At 54.4% G+C, this 16,004-nt stretch overlaps 2 protein-coding genes across 5 annotated transcripts; one reads left to right on the plus strand and one right to left on the minus strand.

The window, feature by feature from the left end:
• Positions 1-8: 8 nt before the first annotated feature.
• On the plus strand, positions 9-6,392 carry Ca9 (carbonic anhydrase 9). The gene is made up of 11 exons (XM_006986000.4): positions 9-586; positions 1,335-1,364; positions 1,610-1,780; positions 1,895-2,037; positions 2,119-2,211; positions 3,120-3,186; positions 4,488-4,645; positions 4,803-4,941; positions 5,070-5,096; positions 5,516-5,597; positions 5,718-6,392. Exons 1-11 carry the CDS (start codon positions 97-99, stop codon positions 5,782-5,784), a joined length of 1,467 nt encoding a protein of 488 aa, XP_006986062.4. The 5' UTR covers positions 9-96; the 3' UTR covers positions 5,785-6,392.
• A 973-nt stretch (positions 6,393-7,365) lies between these two features.
• Tpm2 (tropomyosin 2) lies at positions 7,366-16,004 on the minus strand. 4 transcript variants are annotated; one of them, XM_006986002.4, is made up of 9 exons: positions 15,767-16,004; positions 15,226-15,351; positions 12,130-12,263; positions 11,908-12,025; positions 11,745-11,815; positions 11,183-11,258; positions 10,969-11,031; positions 10,784-10,853; positions 7,366-7,516 (listed from the first exon to the last, which is right to left on the minus strand). In XM_006986002.4, exons 1-9 carry the CDS (start codon positions 15,878-15,880, stop codon positions 7,434-7,436), a joined length of 855 nt encoding a protein of 284 aa, XP_006986064.1. In that variant the 5' UTR covers positions 15,881-16,004; the 3' UTR covers positions 7,366-7,433. The 4 variants fall into 4 exon arrangements, with proteins under 4 accessions (XP_006986064.1, XP_015860093.1, XP_015860091.1 ...); XM_016004607.3 differs by lacking the exon at positions 11,183-11,258 and adding an exon at positions 11,525-11,600; XM_016004605.3 differs by lacking the exon at positions 7,366-7,516 and adding an exon at positions 8,318-8,638.

Here is a 16,004-nt window from a genome sequence, read left to right on the forward strand (position 1 = left end):
GCCTGTGAACACACGTGCCTATCACCCCAACCCTACCTCTTACCCGACCTGTGTCCAGGCTTCGGTATCGGGGAGGGGGCACAGGGCCAGACAGACATGTGGGACTTTGGCTCCATCTCTACAAAAGGGCATTCTCTGAGTCAGCCTGCTCCCCTCAAGGCTTGCTCCTCCCCCACCCAGCTCCTGTTTCCGATGCACGTACAGCCCGTACACACCGCGTCCTGGGACACCCCAGTCAGCCGCATGGCTGCCCTGGGCCCCAGCCCCTGGCCCCCTTTACTAATCCCAGCTCCTACTGTACCACTGCTGCTGCTGCTGCTGCTGCTCCTAGCGTCTGCTCATCCCCAGGGCCTGTCCGGAATGCCGGGGGAGCCCTCCTTGGGAGAAAGTTCATCTGGGGAGGATGTTCTGGGCGTGGAGGATCTGCCCAGTCAAGAGGATGCACCTGGAGAGGCGGATCCACCTGGTGGGGAGGACCCACCTGGAGGTAATTCTGAAGCCCAAAAGGAGGATTCCCTGAAGTTAGAGGATCTACCCACTGTTGAGCCTCCTGAGGACAGTCAAGGTCCCCACGAGGACGGAAAAGGTAAGTGGTCATCAGCTTCAGCTTCCAAATCGGGGCTCAGGTAGTTTCAGGCCTCCCCTCCCCACACCCCAACCCTAGCAGAGCGAGCAGGAAGAAAACTGTAGTCTAATAGGTAGCCCTTCTCCCTAAAGGAGAGAATAGTTGGGAGAGAGAGAGAGAGAGAGAGAGAGAGAGAGAGAATGATGAGGAGAGAACGGGGGTCCGAGAGGGCCTCCAGAGAGCATACAGCTGTCACTCATTTACAATTGCAGCATAAGAAGAAGCAATCAACAGGTGGAGGAACTTTGGTTTGCTTGGGGAGGCGGGCAAGGGGTGAGGCGGGGTCTTGTATAGATCGGGTTGGCCTTGAAGTATTTTCTGCCATCCCCTGTCTCTACCTCTGAGGTCTGGGATTTCAGGCGTGCACCGCCACACTGGACTCTAAGGTAGGAACTTTGGGGAAGAAACTGGAGGCAGGGAAGAGACAGTGGGAAGGTGAGATGAGCCGAGAAAAGGACGGAGGATCTACTGATTTGGACCTGCAGACTGAAGCCACTCTCCAGACCTGGCATTTGCAAACTTCCCCCAGTGTCCGAGTCACAGCTGGTGGCAGGCCACCATGCTTTGCACCCAGCCTGCTTCTGCTACCTGCACATTCTTGTCAGACATCCGGGGCTGTGAGGCCCCACCAGAGCCGGAGGGAATCTTTTTTCACTGGGAAGTGACTGGACTGTAAGAGTGGGCTTATTAATTCTTCTTATTTATTCAGGGGGTGGCCACAGTCTTTGGAGCTATAGAGGTAAGACGCTGCCTCCTACACAGACCTAATCTGGGAGTCCAGCCCCATTGATCTGCCGTGTCCCCCCCCCCGTCCCCCCTCCTCCCCCGTCCCCAATCTCCAATACTAGCTCTAGTCTGGACTCACGTCTCTGATCTCCCCCCACCTCACTCCGGCCTCCAAGCTTCCTGACTCCACCCCCTACTTATCCTAACGGTTCTTGTCCCAATCATCAGACTTCTTGCACTTTTTCCCTCTCATCCCAGGCACCCTACTCTGGCCCCAGGTGTCCCCAGCCTGTGCCGGCCGATTTCAGTCCCCTGTGGATATCCGCCTGGAGCTCACCTCATTCTGCCGCGCCCTGCAACCCCTGGAACTACTGGGTTATGAGCTCCAGCCTCTCCCGGAACTCAGCCTGTTCAACAACGGCCACACGGGTGAGGTGTCTGGGGCGGGACCTACGGAGGGGGTGTGGCAAGTAAGCTGTGCCTGGGGGTTCTGCCGGTGCCCGTGGGTGGGTAGACATTGCTCCCTTGCCACCCCTCATGCAGTACAGCTGACTCTGCCCCCGGGGCTGAAGATGGCACTGGGACCTGGGCAGGAATACCGGGCCCTGCAGTTGCATTTACACTGGGGGACCTCAGACCGCCCCGGCTCAGAGCACACTGTCAATGGCCACCGTTTCCCTGCTGAGGTGGGCATCGGGCTGTCCCAGGAGGGACAAGGAGGGTGTGCTCAGGGCTCTGGCCTCAGTCTGATCTGTACACTCTTCTAGATCCACGTGGTTCACCTCAGTACTGCTTTCTCAGAGTTTCATGAAGCCTTAGGTCGCCCGGGAGGCCTGGCTGTTTTGGCTGCCTTTCTGCAGGTACTGCACTTGACACTGTATCAGTGCATCTTGTTAGCCGAGACTTGATTCCAGCACTCTCAAGCCGGTCCATTAGCTGTCAGCTCCATTCACTCCTTTGTTCATTCAGCAGCAGCAGGGAACCAGGGAACAGGTTACAGGAAGGCTTCCTTTAAGGAGCCCACAGACAGAGCAAAGGCTGACTTGACAGTCATAAGTGAAGAACACTAAAAATCGTGGTCACAGAGGAGGTGAAACTTACATCCTTCGCTGGTGGGAAAAAGGAGGAATGCCGTGCACAGAGAGAGAACATGATGAGCAGAGACAGAGCGTGGACCATTCAGGGAATGCCACAGGCAACACACTGGGCCTGGGGAGGAGTCACCTCTCTGCCACTTCTGTGATCCATCATCTCCCCGTCATGAAATGCAGCATTCAGTGACCTCTTTGCACCTGTAGCGATCAAGAATGCACTTAGCCATGGTAGGAGGAAGCCAGGAAGTCACTCACTAGTGTGAGGTTCCCAGCACGAAGTGCCTCAGGTGTAGCATGCAGGACCACACTCCCAGAGTCAGACTCGTGAGTTATCAGGGTGAATGCAGAGGTAACACAGTACAATGTGTAGTATGGTTTTCTTTGGAGACCGTGGAGTGTATTCGGAAATAGCCCAGATCACAGAGGGGCCAAGCATCTAGTAAATTTTCTCCTCCTCCTTCAGTTTGCCATTGAAATCCAGCACACCAGGCTAATTCATTTGTAAAGCAAGAGTGATAGAATTTGAATAATGAGATTTCTATATTCCCCCAGCATTCTTAGAGGCGGGAAGTGGGGAAAGACTGCAGGGCCCTATCCCGTGTTCGGGCCTCCACCTGTAGTCCTAGAAACAGGTCTCAATCTGCCTTGCATTGTGTTCCACGCCCACCCTGCAGGAAAGCCCAGAAGAGAACAGTGCCTATGAACAGTTGCTGTCCCATTTGGAAGAAATTTCAGAGGAAGGTCAGTTTGGGGTGTCCTTAGGAACTGCACATCTGAGAATGGGGGTATGGGAGGAGTTGGGGTGAGCGGGCTCTGAGCTTGGTAGTAACTGTTGAGAGACAGTGGGGATGAGGAAACAGGAAATAAAATTAAACAAAAAAGCAAAGTTGAGGCTGGCCATGGTGGCATGTGTCTTTAGTTCAAGGCCAGCCTGGTCTACGTAGTGAGTTCCAGGCCAGTCAGAACTACATAGTAAGACCCTGTCTCAAAAACAAACAAAACAAAATCAAAGTAGAGAGAAAAAAAATGTTTAAAACATATGATTGAGTATGGAAAGCTAAACTGTTTTTGAGAACTGTCTACCATTTATAAACACCAATATTTTCTATTTATAAATGTTTTAGAGCAGGGCATGGTAGCACACGCAGATGGAACCAGTGCTTGGCTACATTCCAAGTTAGAAGCCAGCCTGTGCTACATGAGACCATGTCTCTAAAAAAAAAAAAAAAAAAAAAAAAGCTAGGGATATAGCTTGGCAGCAGATCGAGGGCATGTGTGTGGCCCTAGGTCCAGCACTGAAAACCCATGTTAGCTGGAATCTAGTTCCCTTCTCAGTGACTGAATTATTATTTTAAATCTCACTTTACCAGACTTTTAGGTTTTTGATAAACTGAAACTCACAGAGCTTTTGTATCTGTTTTTTTGTTTTGTTTTGTTTTTTTGTTTTTCGAGACAGGGTTTCTCTGTGTAGCTTTGCGCATTTCCTGGAACTCATTCTGTAGCCCAGGCTGAGCCTCGAACTCACAAAGATCCGCCTGCCTCTGCCTCCCGAGTGCTGGGATTAAAGGCGTGCGCCACCACTGCCCAGCTGTCTGTTTTTTATAGTTACAAATATTAAATATATTTACAAGTTATTCTATGTGTGTTTGCATGTGGGGGTGTGCTCACTAGACAGAATACAGGGCCTCTACCACTGAACTACATTCCAGCTCCATTCCCTCCTTTTATTCCAATCTGGGCTTAAGTCAGCCGCCCTGCCTGATACGGTAGTGTACTCAGAAGAACGAAGGCTTCAAAGGAGGGCTTGTGAACTCTTTTCCTGGGACTGTGGGGACTTCATGATTCTCGGCTACAACTGAATTTCCGAGCCGCACAACCTTTGAATGGCTCCGCAGTGCCAAGGCCTCCTATAACTGCCCAAAGCCCTTTACTTCCCTTTGGATTAACCACACATAGTGAGAAGCAGTGACAGTACGCTTGTGCTGGGAGCTTCCGGGGGACGTGATCCAGGCGAGAGACCTCAACCCCGACCCTATCCACAGGCGCAAAGATTGAGATCCCAGGTCTGGATGTATCTGCTCTGCTGCCCTCGGACCTCAGCCGTTACTACCGATACGAAGGCTCTCTGACCACACCCCCCTGCAGCCAGGGGGTCATCTGGACTGTGTTCAACCAGACAGTGAAGCTGAGCGCTAAGCAGGTGAGTGTGGGGTGTGGTGCCAATGCGGAACGTTGGAAAATGGGAAGGCGGGAGGAGAAGAGGATGGGCCAAGGGGCCATGTAGGGAAGGGAATAGAGGATTGGGGACCCCTTGCTTCTTTTTGTCTTGTGCTACCTATTGACCCTCCCTCCCCCAGCTCCATACTCTCTTTGTTTCCCTGTGGGGACCTCATGATTCTCGGCTACAACTGAATTTCCGAGCCGCACAACCTTTGAATGGGCGAGTGATCGAGGCCTCTTTCCCTGCTGCCGGAGTGGACAGCAGCCCGGAGCCAGGTGCGCAGATGTCTGATAGGCCACGCTGCCCCATCCCCTAGCCATGGGCCCCCCCTCTTCCTGCGCCTTCATTGGTGCCACAGCCTGTCACAGGTGCTCATGGCTCCCTTGTCTCTTTTTCTCTCCAGTCCCCATGAATTCCTGCCTTGCTGCTGGTGAGTCAGGGCCCCTCTTGTTCCTGACGCTGGGGGGACACCCTTTAGTAAATCATTCAGCCCAGGAGCTAGGATAATAAATGTTCCCAAACCAATACGATAGGTCAGGTGGGGGATCCTCTCCCCAGCCGCCACCTCAAGCCTCCTTGTTTCTCTGGTTTAGTTTATCAGAATGGAGCTCCAGAAATCCTCTGTGATGCCCCTCCCCCAGCATCCCTCTCGCCTAGCTGCTAGAGGGAAAACGGTGACTGTCTGCATGGTTCTTGCTGTCCCCCTCCATCCTCCAGCTGGCCTGTTCTGGAGACTGAAGCCCTGGGGACTGCCTGAGCACTCACTCGGGGGAAAGGGTCAGGAGTTTAGGAAGCCAGCTTGGAGGGAAACCCACGGCACTCCCTGAGGCGGCCCCTCCTTTCCCTTAGGTGACATCCTGGCCTTGGTGTTTGGCATCCTCTTTGCTGCCACCTGCGTGGCCCTCCTCATACAGCTGTGGAGGCAGCACAGGTATCCACGGCCCCTCCCTTGGCACAGCCTTTTTGGTATAAGCCGGAATTTGGTATAATCCGGGACTGCAGATGAGCTCATTCAGGGCCGGGTTTCTGATTCTAGTTCCCTGATCTATAGGTACAGAAGTGAGACCAAAGACGGAGCCAGCTACAGCCCAGCAGAAATGACAGAAACTGGAGCCTAAGAAGAAGCCAGCTGGAGGATACGGGAACCTTGTCCTGTCCCGCCCATCTGCCCCTTATACAGCTGCTTTTAACCACCAAGGAATCTTTCTCATCTTAACTTTTCTTCTTTTCCTTAAAGTACTGCCATGGGATCTTATAGTGAAAAGGCAGGATTGGACTCAATTCTTGCTTTTTTTTTTTTTTCCTCAAAGACAGAGTTTCTCTGTGTAGCTCTGGCTGGCTGTCCTGGAACTCGCTCTGTAGGCCAAGCTGGCCTTGAACAGAGAGACCTGAAGGCCTCTGCCTCTGAGTGCTGGGATCACAGGCGTGCACCACCACCGCCTGGCATGATATTCTTGCTCTCACTATGCAGTCAAATGCTCTACCACTGAGCTGTACACCCCTTGATCTTACTATATAGCCCAGGCTGGCCTGGAACTGAGTGTGTATGGTAATGGAGTTTGAACTCAGGATCTTGTTCCAACTAGGCAAGTGCTGTACCACTGAATAAGCATCTAGTCCCCTGAACTCTCTATCCCCCTGTCTCAGTCTCTTGAGTGCTGGCATGACAGGCATGCACCATCATGCCTGGCTCATCTCGATTATTTTTAAAATAAATATTTCTAGTAAAACACGTATAAACGGCTTTTGTCCGTGAATCAAAAGGATGTTCTATTAATTTCCTATGGCTGCCGGGGGGGGGGGGGGGGGGGGGGGAGTGGGGGGGAGGAGACACAACTCCCACGAGCTCAGAGGTGACACTCTTACAGGTCCCGAGGCAGGGATGTCCAAGACGAACTTTATGTGCTAGTCCAGGAGTGAGTGGGCTGTGTTCTTCCTGAGTTTCTCGAGGGGGACACGCCCACCTCCAGACTGCAGCTGCCCCCAGCACTCTACTCACGGCCCCTTCCCACAGTACCCCACTCATTCCCGCTGTCACACCCGCACCTGCTGCCTTTCACCTTATCCCCACCCCCACAATAGCCTTTCCGCTTCCCTTCCAGACAGTCTTACTCTGTAGCCCAGGCTGGTTCAGGACTCAGTCCTAGCCTCAGTCTCCCGAGCGCTGGGACTACAGGCCCGTACCATCATGCGCGGCTTTTTCCTGACCCCCTGAGCCCCATGTGATGATACCGGGCCTGACCCGCTAACCCAAGATGAGCCCCTCCATTTCAGATTCTTTGCTCAGCCACACAGAGCCTCTTTCTGGCTAGCATGGCATTTCTTGGGATTAGCATATGGATCTTGTTGGGGCAAGAGCACGGAGCAGTTGGAGTCAGGAGGAGGTTGGCGTGGCCACATCCTCTAAACTTCAGTTCGCACCCAGTGAGCCTTTCCGCTTTCACCCTGTCGAGGAAACTGTCCTTTCTGGCAGATTTGCCTCTAGAATGTCTGCCCAGTGACTGTTGAGACAGAGTTGTGCCGTGGATGGTGGCTTTGCCCTGTGAGGCCTGGAGGCCAGGACAGTTTCCTAACCACTAGGAAACAGTTGTTTGCTGAATCCAGCACCCACAGCTCAGAGCTCCCATTAAAAAGGGGACCCCGCTCATTCAGGGGTCTTCCCAGCACTACAATCAAAAGAAGGCTCCAGGGCCATGGCATGCCAGGAACATCAGTTTATTGGCCTGAGGAGGCAACTGTATAGTCTGGTAGGCGGCAGGGCCAGCCCTCACAGGTTGTTGAGTTCCAGAAGGGTCTGGTCCAAGGTCTGGTGAATCTCCACGTTCTCTTCCTTGGCACTAGCCAACGTCTCTGTGAGGGGAAGCAACAGGTGAGGTGGGGGAGGGGAAGTGGGAGGGAGGAACATGAAGGAGGGAGGAACATGAGGGAGGGAGGGAGCCAAGGACAGGGAGAGGCGGCACACTCAAACATGGCAGGAGACACTTGTGGACCTGGGGCCTGGGGCTGGGGCAAACGGGCCGACTGACAGACCCAAATCCCACGCCAGGCCGTGGCTGGGGTAGTGTCTGTGGCATGGGGAGGCCTGTGTTGTAAACGGGGTTGTCTTCCTTTAGGTTTAGGAAAGTTGGAAACAGAAGGGAAGACACAGGTTCAGCCAGGAAAGGGAGGATCGGACAGACAGAACTGGGACAGAAAACAGACCTGCGGCTGCCATGAAAGCCCCTCTTGCTGAGATCCAATACCTTTCCGACTTCACGCCAGACCTTTCCTGAGCTTCCAGCCCCTGCCCTGTGCCTCACCACCCCGCTGCTTCCCTCCCAGCCATTCCATCAGATTCTGGAATCCCAGTTAAGTGCTCCAAGGTCAGTGATAGGCGGCAGACAAGAAGGGAGGTGGTGCTGGAGAGACCCCATGTGTCACGTGCATTGATTATCAGAAAGTGACAGGCTGGGAGTGTCGTGCAGAAGGAGCTGTGAGGGCCACAGTGTTCCGTGGGAGGGCCGAGTGTCACAAGACTGGGGACGTGGGTAAAAGCCAGGGTCTCAGGAGTAAACCAGTGCTTTGACAGTGATAAAGAGCTGTGAGGGGGGGAGGGCAGGAAGACAGTGATGAAGAGCTGTGGGGGGGAGGGGGGCAGGAAGACAGCGTGGAGACCAAGTTCAGAGTTTATTAAGTAGTAGTAGCGGAGGTGGGAGGTCAGTGGATGGTGGATAGAGAGCAGGATAGAGCCAGTGCCAGAGTGGGGGGCAGGAGTGTCAGGGGCTCCCTCCACTGCCCGGGCCTGGCTACGCAATGTTGCCCATTTGTGCTCCTCCTGGCTGCCCCGCCCCCGGGAGAGAATGGAAAGAGAGAAGAGAAGAGGGTCTGCGCAGGCCACAGCGGTATGGACTCAGAGGGAGGTGATGTCGTTGAGTGCGTTGTCCAGCTCCTCGCTGATGGCCTTGTACTTCATCTTCTGTGCGTAGACTTCATCTGGGGAGTCCGAAGAGGGCGAGGGCGGGAGGGAGGAGCATGGGGGAGGGAGGGCAGAGCATGGGGGGGGGGAGGAGGAGGAGGAGGAGGAGGGCAGGAGGGCAGAAGGAGAGAAGGGAGAGAAGATGATGAAATGGAAAGCAGAATCAGAGAGATGGACAGAAGAGAGAGGCCGGAGGACAGGCCAGATGGCAGTCAGGGCTTCCTCTTCCCCTTTCTCTCCCCTGGCTTCTCTTGGTCCTCTGTACCCCAACTTCTCACTCCCCACTGCAGCATCTCCCAGGAGCCTGTGGGCGGTGCTCTGGTGCTCTGAGCAGGCAGGCAGGCATGCTTAAGACAGAAAGGAAGCGTGCTGACCAGGAAAGTCTAAAGTCCTGAAGGTGGAGATAAACGCTCCTGCTTGCCTGAGAAGACCGGAAAAGGAGGCATGGGGGCTAGTGAAAGTCAAAGGTTGTCAGAATAAAAGAGAAAGGCGACCTCCGCTGATACGCACAGCAGCCACAGACCAGCCAATACCTGGGTTTCTGGTTTTGCCAAGTGTAGCTCAAAGTAGTATCTCCCATTAACAGTATTGAGTAAATCCTGATATTTGATCACATAGTGGCTGGGGATATAACTCAGTGGCAAAGAACTTGCCTGACATTTATGAGGCCCTAGGTTCAATTCCTAGCACTGAATAAAACCAACGATCAGATAGCTCTGGATTCAGTAAAGAAATCTCGGGGCTGCAGGCAGGTCTGTGGTAGAGCACTGGTCTAAAACATACAAGGCTGGAGGTTCCATCCCCGCACAAGGGGGTGGGGCATCCTTACAATGCAATAAGATGATTTTTTTTGTCTTTGTACAATAACGGCATCAGCATAAGGAGCTGGTGGCCCAAGCCTGTAACACCAGCATTGTGGAGCCAGATTCCAGGGGATCGCCAGCCTGGTCTACAGAGTAAGATCCTGTCCAGGGCCAGATGGTGGTGGCCCATGCCTTTAATCCCAGCACTTGGGAGGCAGAGGCAGGCGGATCTCTGTGAGTTTGAGGCCAGCCTGGTGTACAGAGTGAGTTCCAGGACAGGCACCAAAACTACACAGAGAAACCCTGTCTCAGGGAGAGAAAAAAAAAAAAAAAAAAAGATCCTGTCCAGGGAAAGGGATCATTTGGAGTAGGATCTAGAATCTGTTTTTCTTTTTTCTTCTCATTTATTTATTTATTCATTAATTTATTTCCATTAAACCAGGGCCTCCCATGTGCTCTGCCACTCGAGCCCTCAGGAATCCAATTTTTAAAACGGTGTGGATATGTAATGATGTGTGTGTGTTTGTGGCTGTGTGTATACTATGGTGTCTGTGTGGAGGTCAGAGATCAACTTTGATGTTGGTCCTTATCTTCTACCTTGTTTGAGACGAGTCTTATCATCACTCCAAATGCCAGGCCAGTTGAGCTTCTAGCCATCCTCCTGCCTCCACGCCCCCTTTCCTATGCTATAGTGTTAGGAGCGCCGAAGCTACAGACACCGTGTCTAGCTTTTCCACGCGTTCTGGGTATCAGAATTCACGTCCTCACGTTGTGGGCGGTGCTTTACTCACCGAGCCACTTTCCAAACCCAGGAATATGTTTTCTACTTTTAGACTTAAAAAATGTGCTGGGCAGCAGTGGCACACGCCTTTAATCCCAGCACTCAGGAGGCAGAGGCAGGTGGATCTCTGAGTTTGAGGCCAGCCTGGTCTACAGAGTTTCAGGACAGCCAGGGCTCCATAGAGAAACCCTGTCTCAAAAATATTTTTTTTCACATGTATGGGTGTCTTGCCTGCCTGTCTGTGTACTATGTGCATGCCAACAGAGGCCAACAGAGGCCAGAACTGGAGTTACAGAAGCTCGTGAGCCACCGTGTAGATGCTGGGACTCAAGCCGGGGTCCTCTGGAAGAGCAGCCAGTTCTCTTAACCACTGAGCCGGCTCTCCAGCCCCAGCAATCTGTTTATAACTCTTCATTCATTCTAAACTTGAGAAGCAGTGGAGTGGACTGTCCTAATTCCTTGGACTATGGACATGGCCCACCAGAGTCTGCGGAGACCCGGGTAATCCAGCTCATTTTACAGTGAGATCAGGGGCAGGCTGATCGGGACGGGTGTGGAGGAGTATCCATCCTTTTTACCTTCCAGGTCATCAATGGTTTTCTCCAGCTTTGCCACAGATCTTTCAGCAAACTCTGCTCGGGTCTCGGCCTGGAAAAAAGAAAGAATGGGAGGCATGGCCAAGAAAGAGGCCTTCCCGGAGAGCCTCCCCGCACTCAACCTTCTTTTCTGGAAACCCTCAGTTTCCTGCCACGGGCAATCTCACCTCCTTCAGCTTCTCCTCCAGAAGTTTGATCTCCTCTTCGTACTTGTCCTCTTTGGTGGAATACTTTAAGAGACACACACATGCTGTCAGCAAGCTGCTGCTCCCTTCATCCGGAATCCTTCAGCGAGCTCCTGCTGATCTTCTCCAAGCAGCTAGCCCGCCCTCCCTACGCCCGCCCTGCACAGCCCCGTCCTCACTGCCCCGCCCCCTCTACCTTGTCGGCTTGGGCCTCCAGGGATTTCAAGTTGTTGGTAACAATTTTCAGCTCCTCCTCTAGGTCCCCACATTTACTGCAGGGGTGTGTGCCAGGGTGGAAGGTGAAGGCGCAGGGAGGTGGGACAGTGGGGGTGGCCCAGTGGGGGGGTGGGAAGGGGGGAGGAGAAAAGAGAAGAGCAGAGAGGTGAGAGTGAGAGCAGTGAGCCTGGAAGCCGCAACCCCACCCCCAGCCCCGGATTCCTGCTGCGGGAGAGAGGCAGCAGCCGGAGACGCTGAGCTGAGCAGAGACGCGAGGTGGGAAAAGCTGCCATTGCCTAGAAAGGCCCAGAGAGGTTACTACCTCCTCCTCGGAGGCTATCAGCGACTTGAGGGCCTGGTCCATGGTTCGAAGCTCCTCCTCCAGCTGCCTGGCTCGGCTGGGGGCAGCAGGCATAGATCAGAGGGCAAGGCTTGTCCCTGTGGCCTCTGGCCTGGGGAGCTACCTGACCAGTGTGCACAGTGCCCCACACAGAGCCCTCGGCTCCTCTACTGTTCCCTTCGCACCCCCAGGGCACCCTTACCTCTCGGCCACCTCCGCTCTCTCTTCTGAGCGCTCCAGCTCTCCTTCCAGGATCACCAGCTTCCTGGCCACCTGAGGGGAAGTGGGAGAGAGATGTGGGTCAGCAGCGACCGACCGGGGCTCTGGGGACCGTGGATGGGAGCGAAGAGGGGCGAGGCCATCACCTCCTCGTATTTGCGGTCGGAGTCCTCAGCGATGTGCTTGGCCTCCTTCAGCTGCATCTCCTGCAGCTCCATCTTCTCCTCATCCTTCATGGCCCGGTTCTCAATGACCTTCATTCCTCTGAGAAGCGGGAGAGAGGTGCATGTAGGGTCGGTGCCAGCAGAGACAGGCCCTCCCCGTGCAGCCCCTGACCTGCCTCCCTCCGGGCCCCGGCCGGTCCCCACCTTTCGCTCTCATCAGCCGCTTTCTCCGCCTCCTCGAGCTTTTGCAAGGCTGTGGCCAGGCGCTCCTGCGCCCGATCCAACTCCTCCTCTACTAGCTGAATGCGGCGGTTCAGGGAGGCCACATCTGCTTCGGCCTGTGGGTCAGAGGGCAGAGGTCAAAAGGCTTTATACACCTTAGTGAGGATCAGCTAAGCTCCAAGGACAGCATGACGCCTCTCCTGAATCTTAGCTTTCTGGTTTCTGTGTGTTCAATGTATTTGCTCCCATGTAAACAATCCTCTGCTTAGGTGAAAACCTGCACCCCCCCCCACACACACACACACAAGCTCCGTTCTCCCCAGGTGCTGCCTCTTTCCGCACTATGCCTGGTTAGTAATTAGGGGGTCGGTTCCTGTAATCCCACTGGAGTCCACTCCAAATGCGGACACCTAAGTCTGAGGCAGCTGTGGTTCCTACAAAGCATAGCCTGGCTCAGGTAAGGGGGCGCTGAGAAGACTCAGTACAACCAGACTTTGCCGCTGCTAAAAAGCAGCCAATCACAGATTCAAGTTCTGTGACGTCAGCAGCCACCAGGCAGACTCTCAGCCAGGACTCCCGAGAGACAAGCCAGGCCTGCAAGGAGCTAGGAGGGGCTCCCTGCCAAGGGGACAGTGGGGTGGGAGGAGGGAATGCAAGTGATGATGCTCAGACTCTGAATATGGAAGCAGAACCTCAGAGGTTCTGGAGCAGATCCACGGAAACCCAGGCTACCCTGAGAAGAGAGAGGTAGGGTGGGGCGAGCCGGCCTGTAAAGGAAGATGATAACAGCAGTGTGGTGTTGAGTGCGCTGGCGCCGAGTCAGACTGCCGTCTTGGAGCCGTGGCTCAGCTACTCCACGCTTGTTCCATGACCTTGGGCAGCACATTTGGCCTCTCTAGGCCTCAGTTTCCTCCTCCATAAATCGGAGCTAACAATCACAGCTCCTTCTTTGGACGCTTCTGAGACAATCCCCTATGAATCAACTAGACCAGCTGCCAGGTTCATAAAACTAAACAGGTTTTCAACTCCACGCTAAGATTCACTGAACTGAGCCCTCCAAGGGGCTTGGGAGTCTTGTGCCTTAAAAAAAAGTTTTGTTCTGTTTTTTATTTTATTTTATATGTATCGGTGTTTTGCCCGCATGTATGTGCACTGCATGTGTGCCTAGTGCCCATGTGGTTGTGAGGCATCGGGAACTGGACCCAGGTCCTCTGGAAGAGCAGCCAGTGTTCTTAACCACTGAGCCATCTCTCCAGCCCCTCCCCAGTTTTTTTTTCTAAGTTCCCAGTTGGTTCTAATTATCACTATGGGAAATAGTGACACTCTGTACATACCGTTCCGAATACATGGCCTGCTCAGAGTCCTCCCTTCATAAAGGTTAGAGGGCCCCTTCTCATTCTCCAAGACAAAAACAGAGACCCCTGTTGAGATTTAAGACCGAAAAGAAGAAAGGCCCGGACTAGTGGAGGGGAAGAGCTGGGGGGGCAGCACTCCGCTGGGCGAGGCTGGCACGGAAGGCAGGCCCTGGACAACGCTGCAGGGCACGAGAAACATCGCCATATATAGAACGTGGTCTCTAGCTTGTCCTCCAGGTGCCTTCCATACCTGGAGTTTGGCCACCTAGAACAAGAGTCCATCATGGGCGCAGGGCCCAGTGACTCAATGTGGAAACACTCTGCAGACAGGGCAGGGGAGAATGTCTCTGGGGGGCACTGAGGGCTTACTCCAGAGGGGTGGTAGGGCAACACGTGGCTGCCAGGTTTGAGAAGTCCTGGGGTCAACCCAGGGCTGACATCTGTCATGCCTGTTCTTCTAAGCCGTGGATGCTCGGGGCTCTCCCACTACAGGACAGTCACTACAATAGTCCCCCCATCGGCGAAACGGGAAACAGGAGAGAAGAGAAATCGAGGCACCACGTAAGTTAACTGCTGTGTTCAAGGGGACGCTATAAAATCGGGCCACATTTCCTATTGACTCCTGGCAGGGCTGCCTGCTTCCCCAACTGTCCCTGCTCACCCCCCCCACACCCCCCACCAAGCTCCTTGGGTTTCCAGTCTTGCCTCCAGCTGCACTGAGCCTTGGTTATTTATAGAGTATCAGATGCCCAGGGTCAACTTTGCTAGCAGCTGCAGGTCAGTTCCCTCCCAAGTGCCAGAGCTGGTCGACAACCAAAACTGGAGAGTAGAGGTCAAAGAAGCCCAGCTCTGGGGGGCTGGAGAAGTGGAGAATGAGCGACACCAACCCCATCTCAGGTGCTCAGGCCAGGGCTGTGCTACTCACCCCCGGGCCCTGCTTCCAGACTCATCCCAAACTTAAAACAAGAAACTGAGGCAGGCAAGGGTCAAAGTGCCGTCTGTAGTCCTATGATCATCCTGACTGAAGACGTGAGCGCGTGCGTGCGTGGGGATGGAGGAAGTAGAGAAGTCTGGTTGGGGGCAGGCAGGGAAACCTCAGGGTAAGCGGAGCCTGCCAAGGTGGCTGCTTTGGCAGTTGTGGCCCTGTGCCTCTGCCCTGTAGCCTGGCCTGAAGTTGACAGCTTAATGAGGGTAAATGAGGAGCCATCAGAACCTGAGCCGGGCTCCAGGGCAGCAGCTGGTGCCAGAAGGTCAGGGGCAGGGACTTCCTAAGGGCCCCCTAGTGCTGGAATTCAAATCAGAGCCCCATCTTTGGAACACTCTCCCTCTCCTGCCCGCTAGCTCCCCACATTCAACCCCAACCCTCACACACACCAAATGTGGCTGCCGTCTCCTCCTCTTGGTTCTCAGAAGGAGGATTAATCAAGGGGGAGGGATGGTAAATTCTCACCTCCCCCCCTCACAGTGACTCACCATTCAATCACTGTGCATTCTAAGGGCTGGACCCAAAGGGAATTACAGGGCTGAGTCCCGGGGGGAAGTAGTAGGTGGTTTTGATTTACCCAGAGTTACTTGTGTAAACCTGCCCCTGGCTGGTGTTACACAGAGGAAACCATGTCTGTTCTGGTGCTGGAGACCGAGGTCCCCTTCTCCCTTGGCGCCCATGCCTAGGGCTCCTCGCCAGTGTCCCAGGGCCGCTAAACCTCCCCAAACCCACACTCACGTCGGTGGCCTTCTTCTCGGCCTGCTCCAGTTTCTCCTGGGCATCCTTCACAGACTCGGAATACTTTTCCACCTCATCCTCTGTCCCTTTCAGCTTCTTCTGGAGGGCCTGCTGCTCTTCCTCCAGCTGTGGAAGAGGGAGACTTGATCAGCCAGGTCTGGGTCAGGCCCTGGAGGCAAGGAAGGCCAGGCCTGGGAAGGATGTGTGTGTGTGTGTGTGTGTGTGTGTGTGTGTGTGTGTGTGTGTTTCTAGGAGATACTTGGAGATTGCTGGGGGAGAAGGGTGAAGGAGAGACAGTCCAGTCCGCAGGAGGCCCTGGGAGGAGACAGTATAAACCTCAAGAGGCAAGGACCCATTGCAGCTTTGGGATGACAGGGGCGGTAACTGGGGACCCCTCAGGCTATGGTGGGTGGGGTGAGAATTCCAGTTAGGGCTGAGCTCAGGAAGGTCCGGGGAAGGCCCAGCCCCCACATTGATAGGAAGGCCTTGGAGAGCAGACCCAAGGCTGGGGGAGAGCGGGGGAGGGTACACTGGACCCCACCTGCTTGCATCGGTCCTCAGCTTGCTTCTTGTCGGCTTCGGCCTGCTCCGCGCGGTCGATGGCATTCTCCTTGTCCAGTTTCAGCATCTGCATCTTCTTCTTGATGGCGTCCATGGCTGCAGTGGGGGGTGGGCCGACGGGCGGGCTGTGAAGACTTGGGTAGACTCGGCTGTCTGCGAGCCCTGGATGCACAGGGAGGGGACAGATCAGGAGGACCGAGAGGGACTGGGATGTCCCA

This window comes from Peromyscus maniculatus, chromosome 2, assembly GCF_049852395.1.
Source record: "Peromyscus maniculatus bairdii isolate BWxNUB_F1_BW_parent chromosome 2, HU_Pman_BW_mat_3.1, whole genome shotgun sequence".
Classification (NCBI taxonomy): domain Eukaryota; kingdom Metazoa; phylum Chordata; class Mammalia; order Rodentia; family Cricetidae; genus Peromyscus; species Peromyscus maniculatus.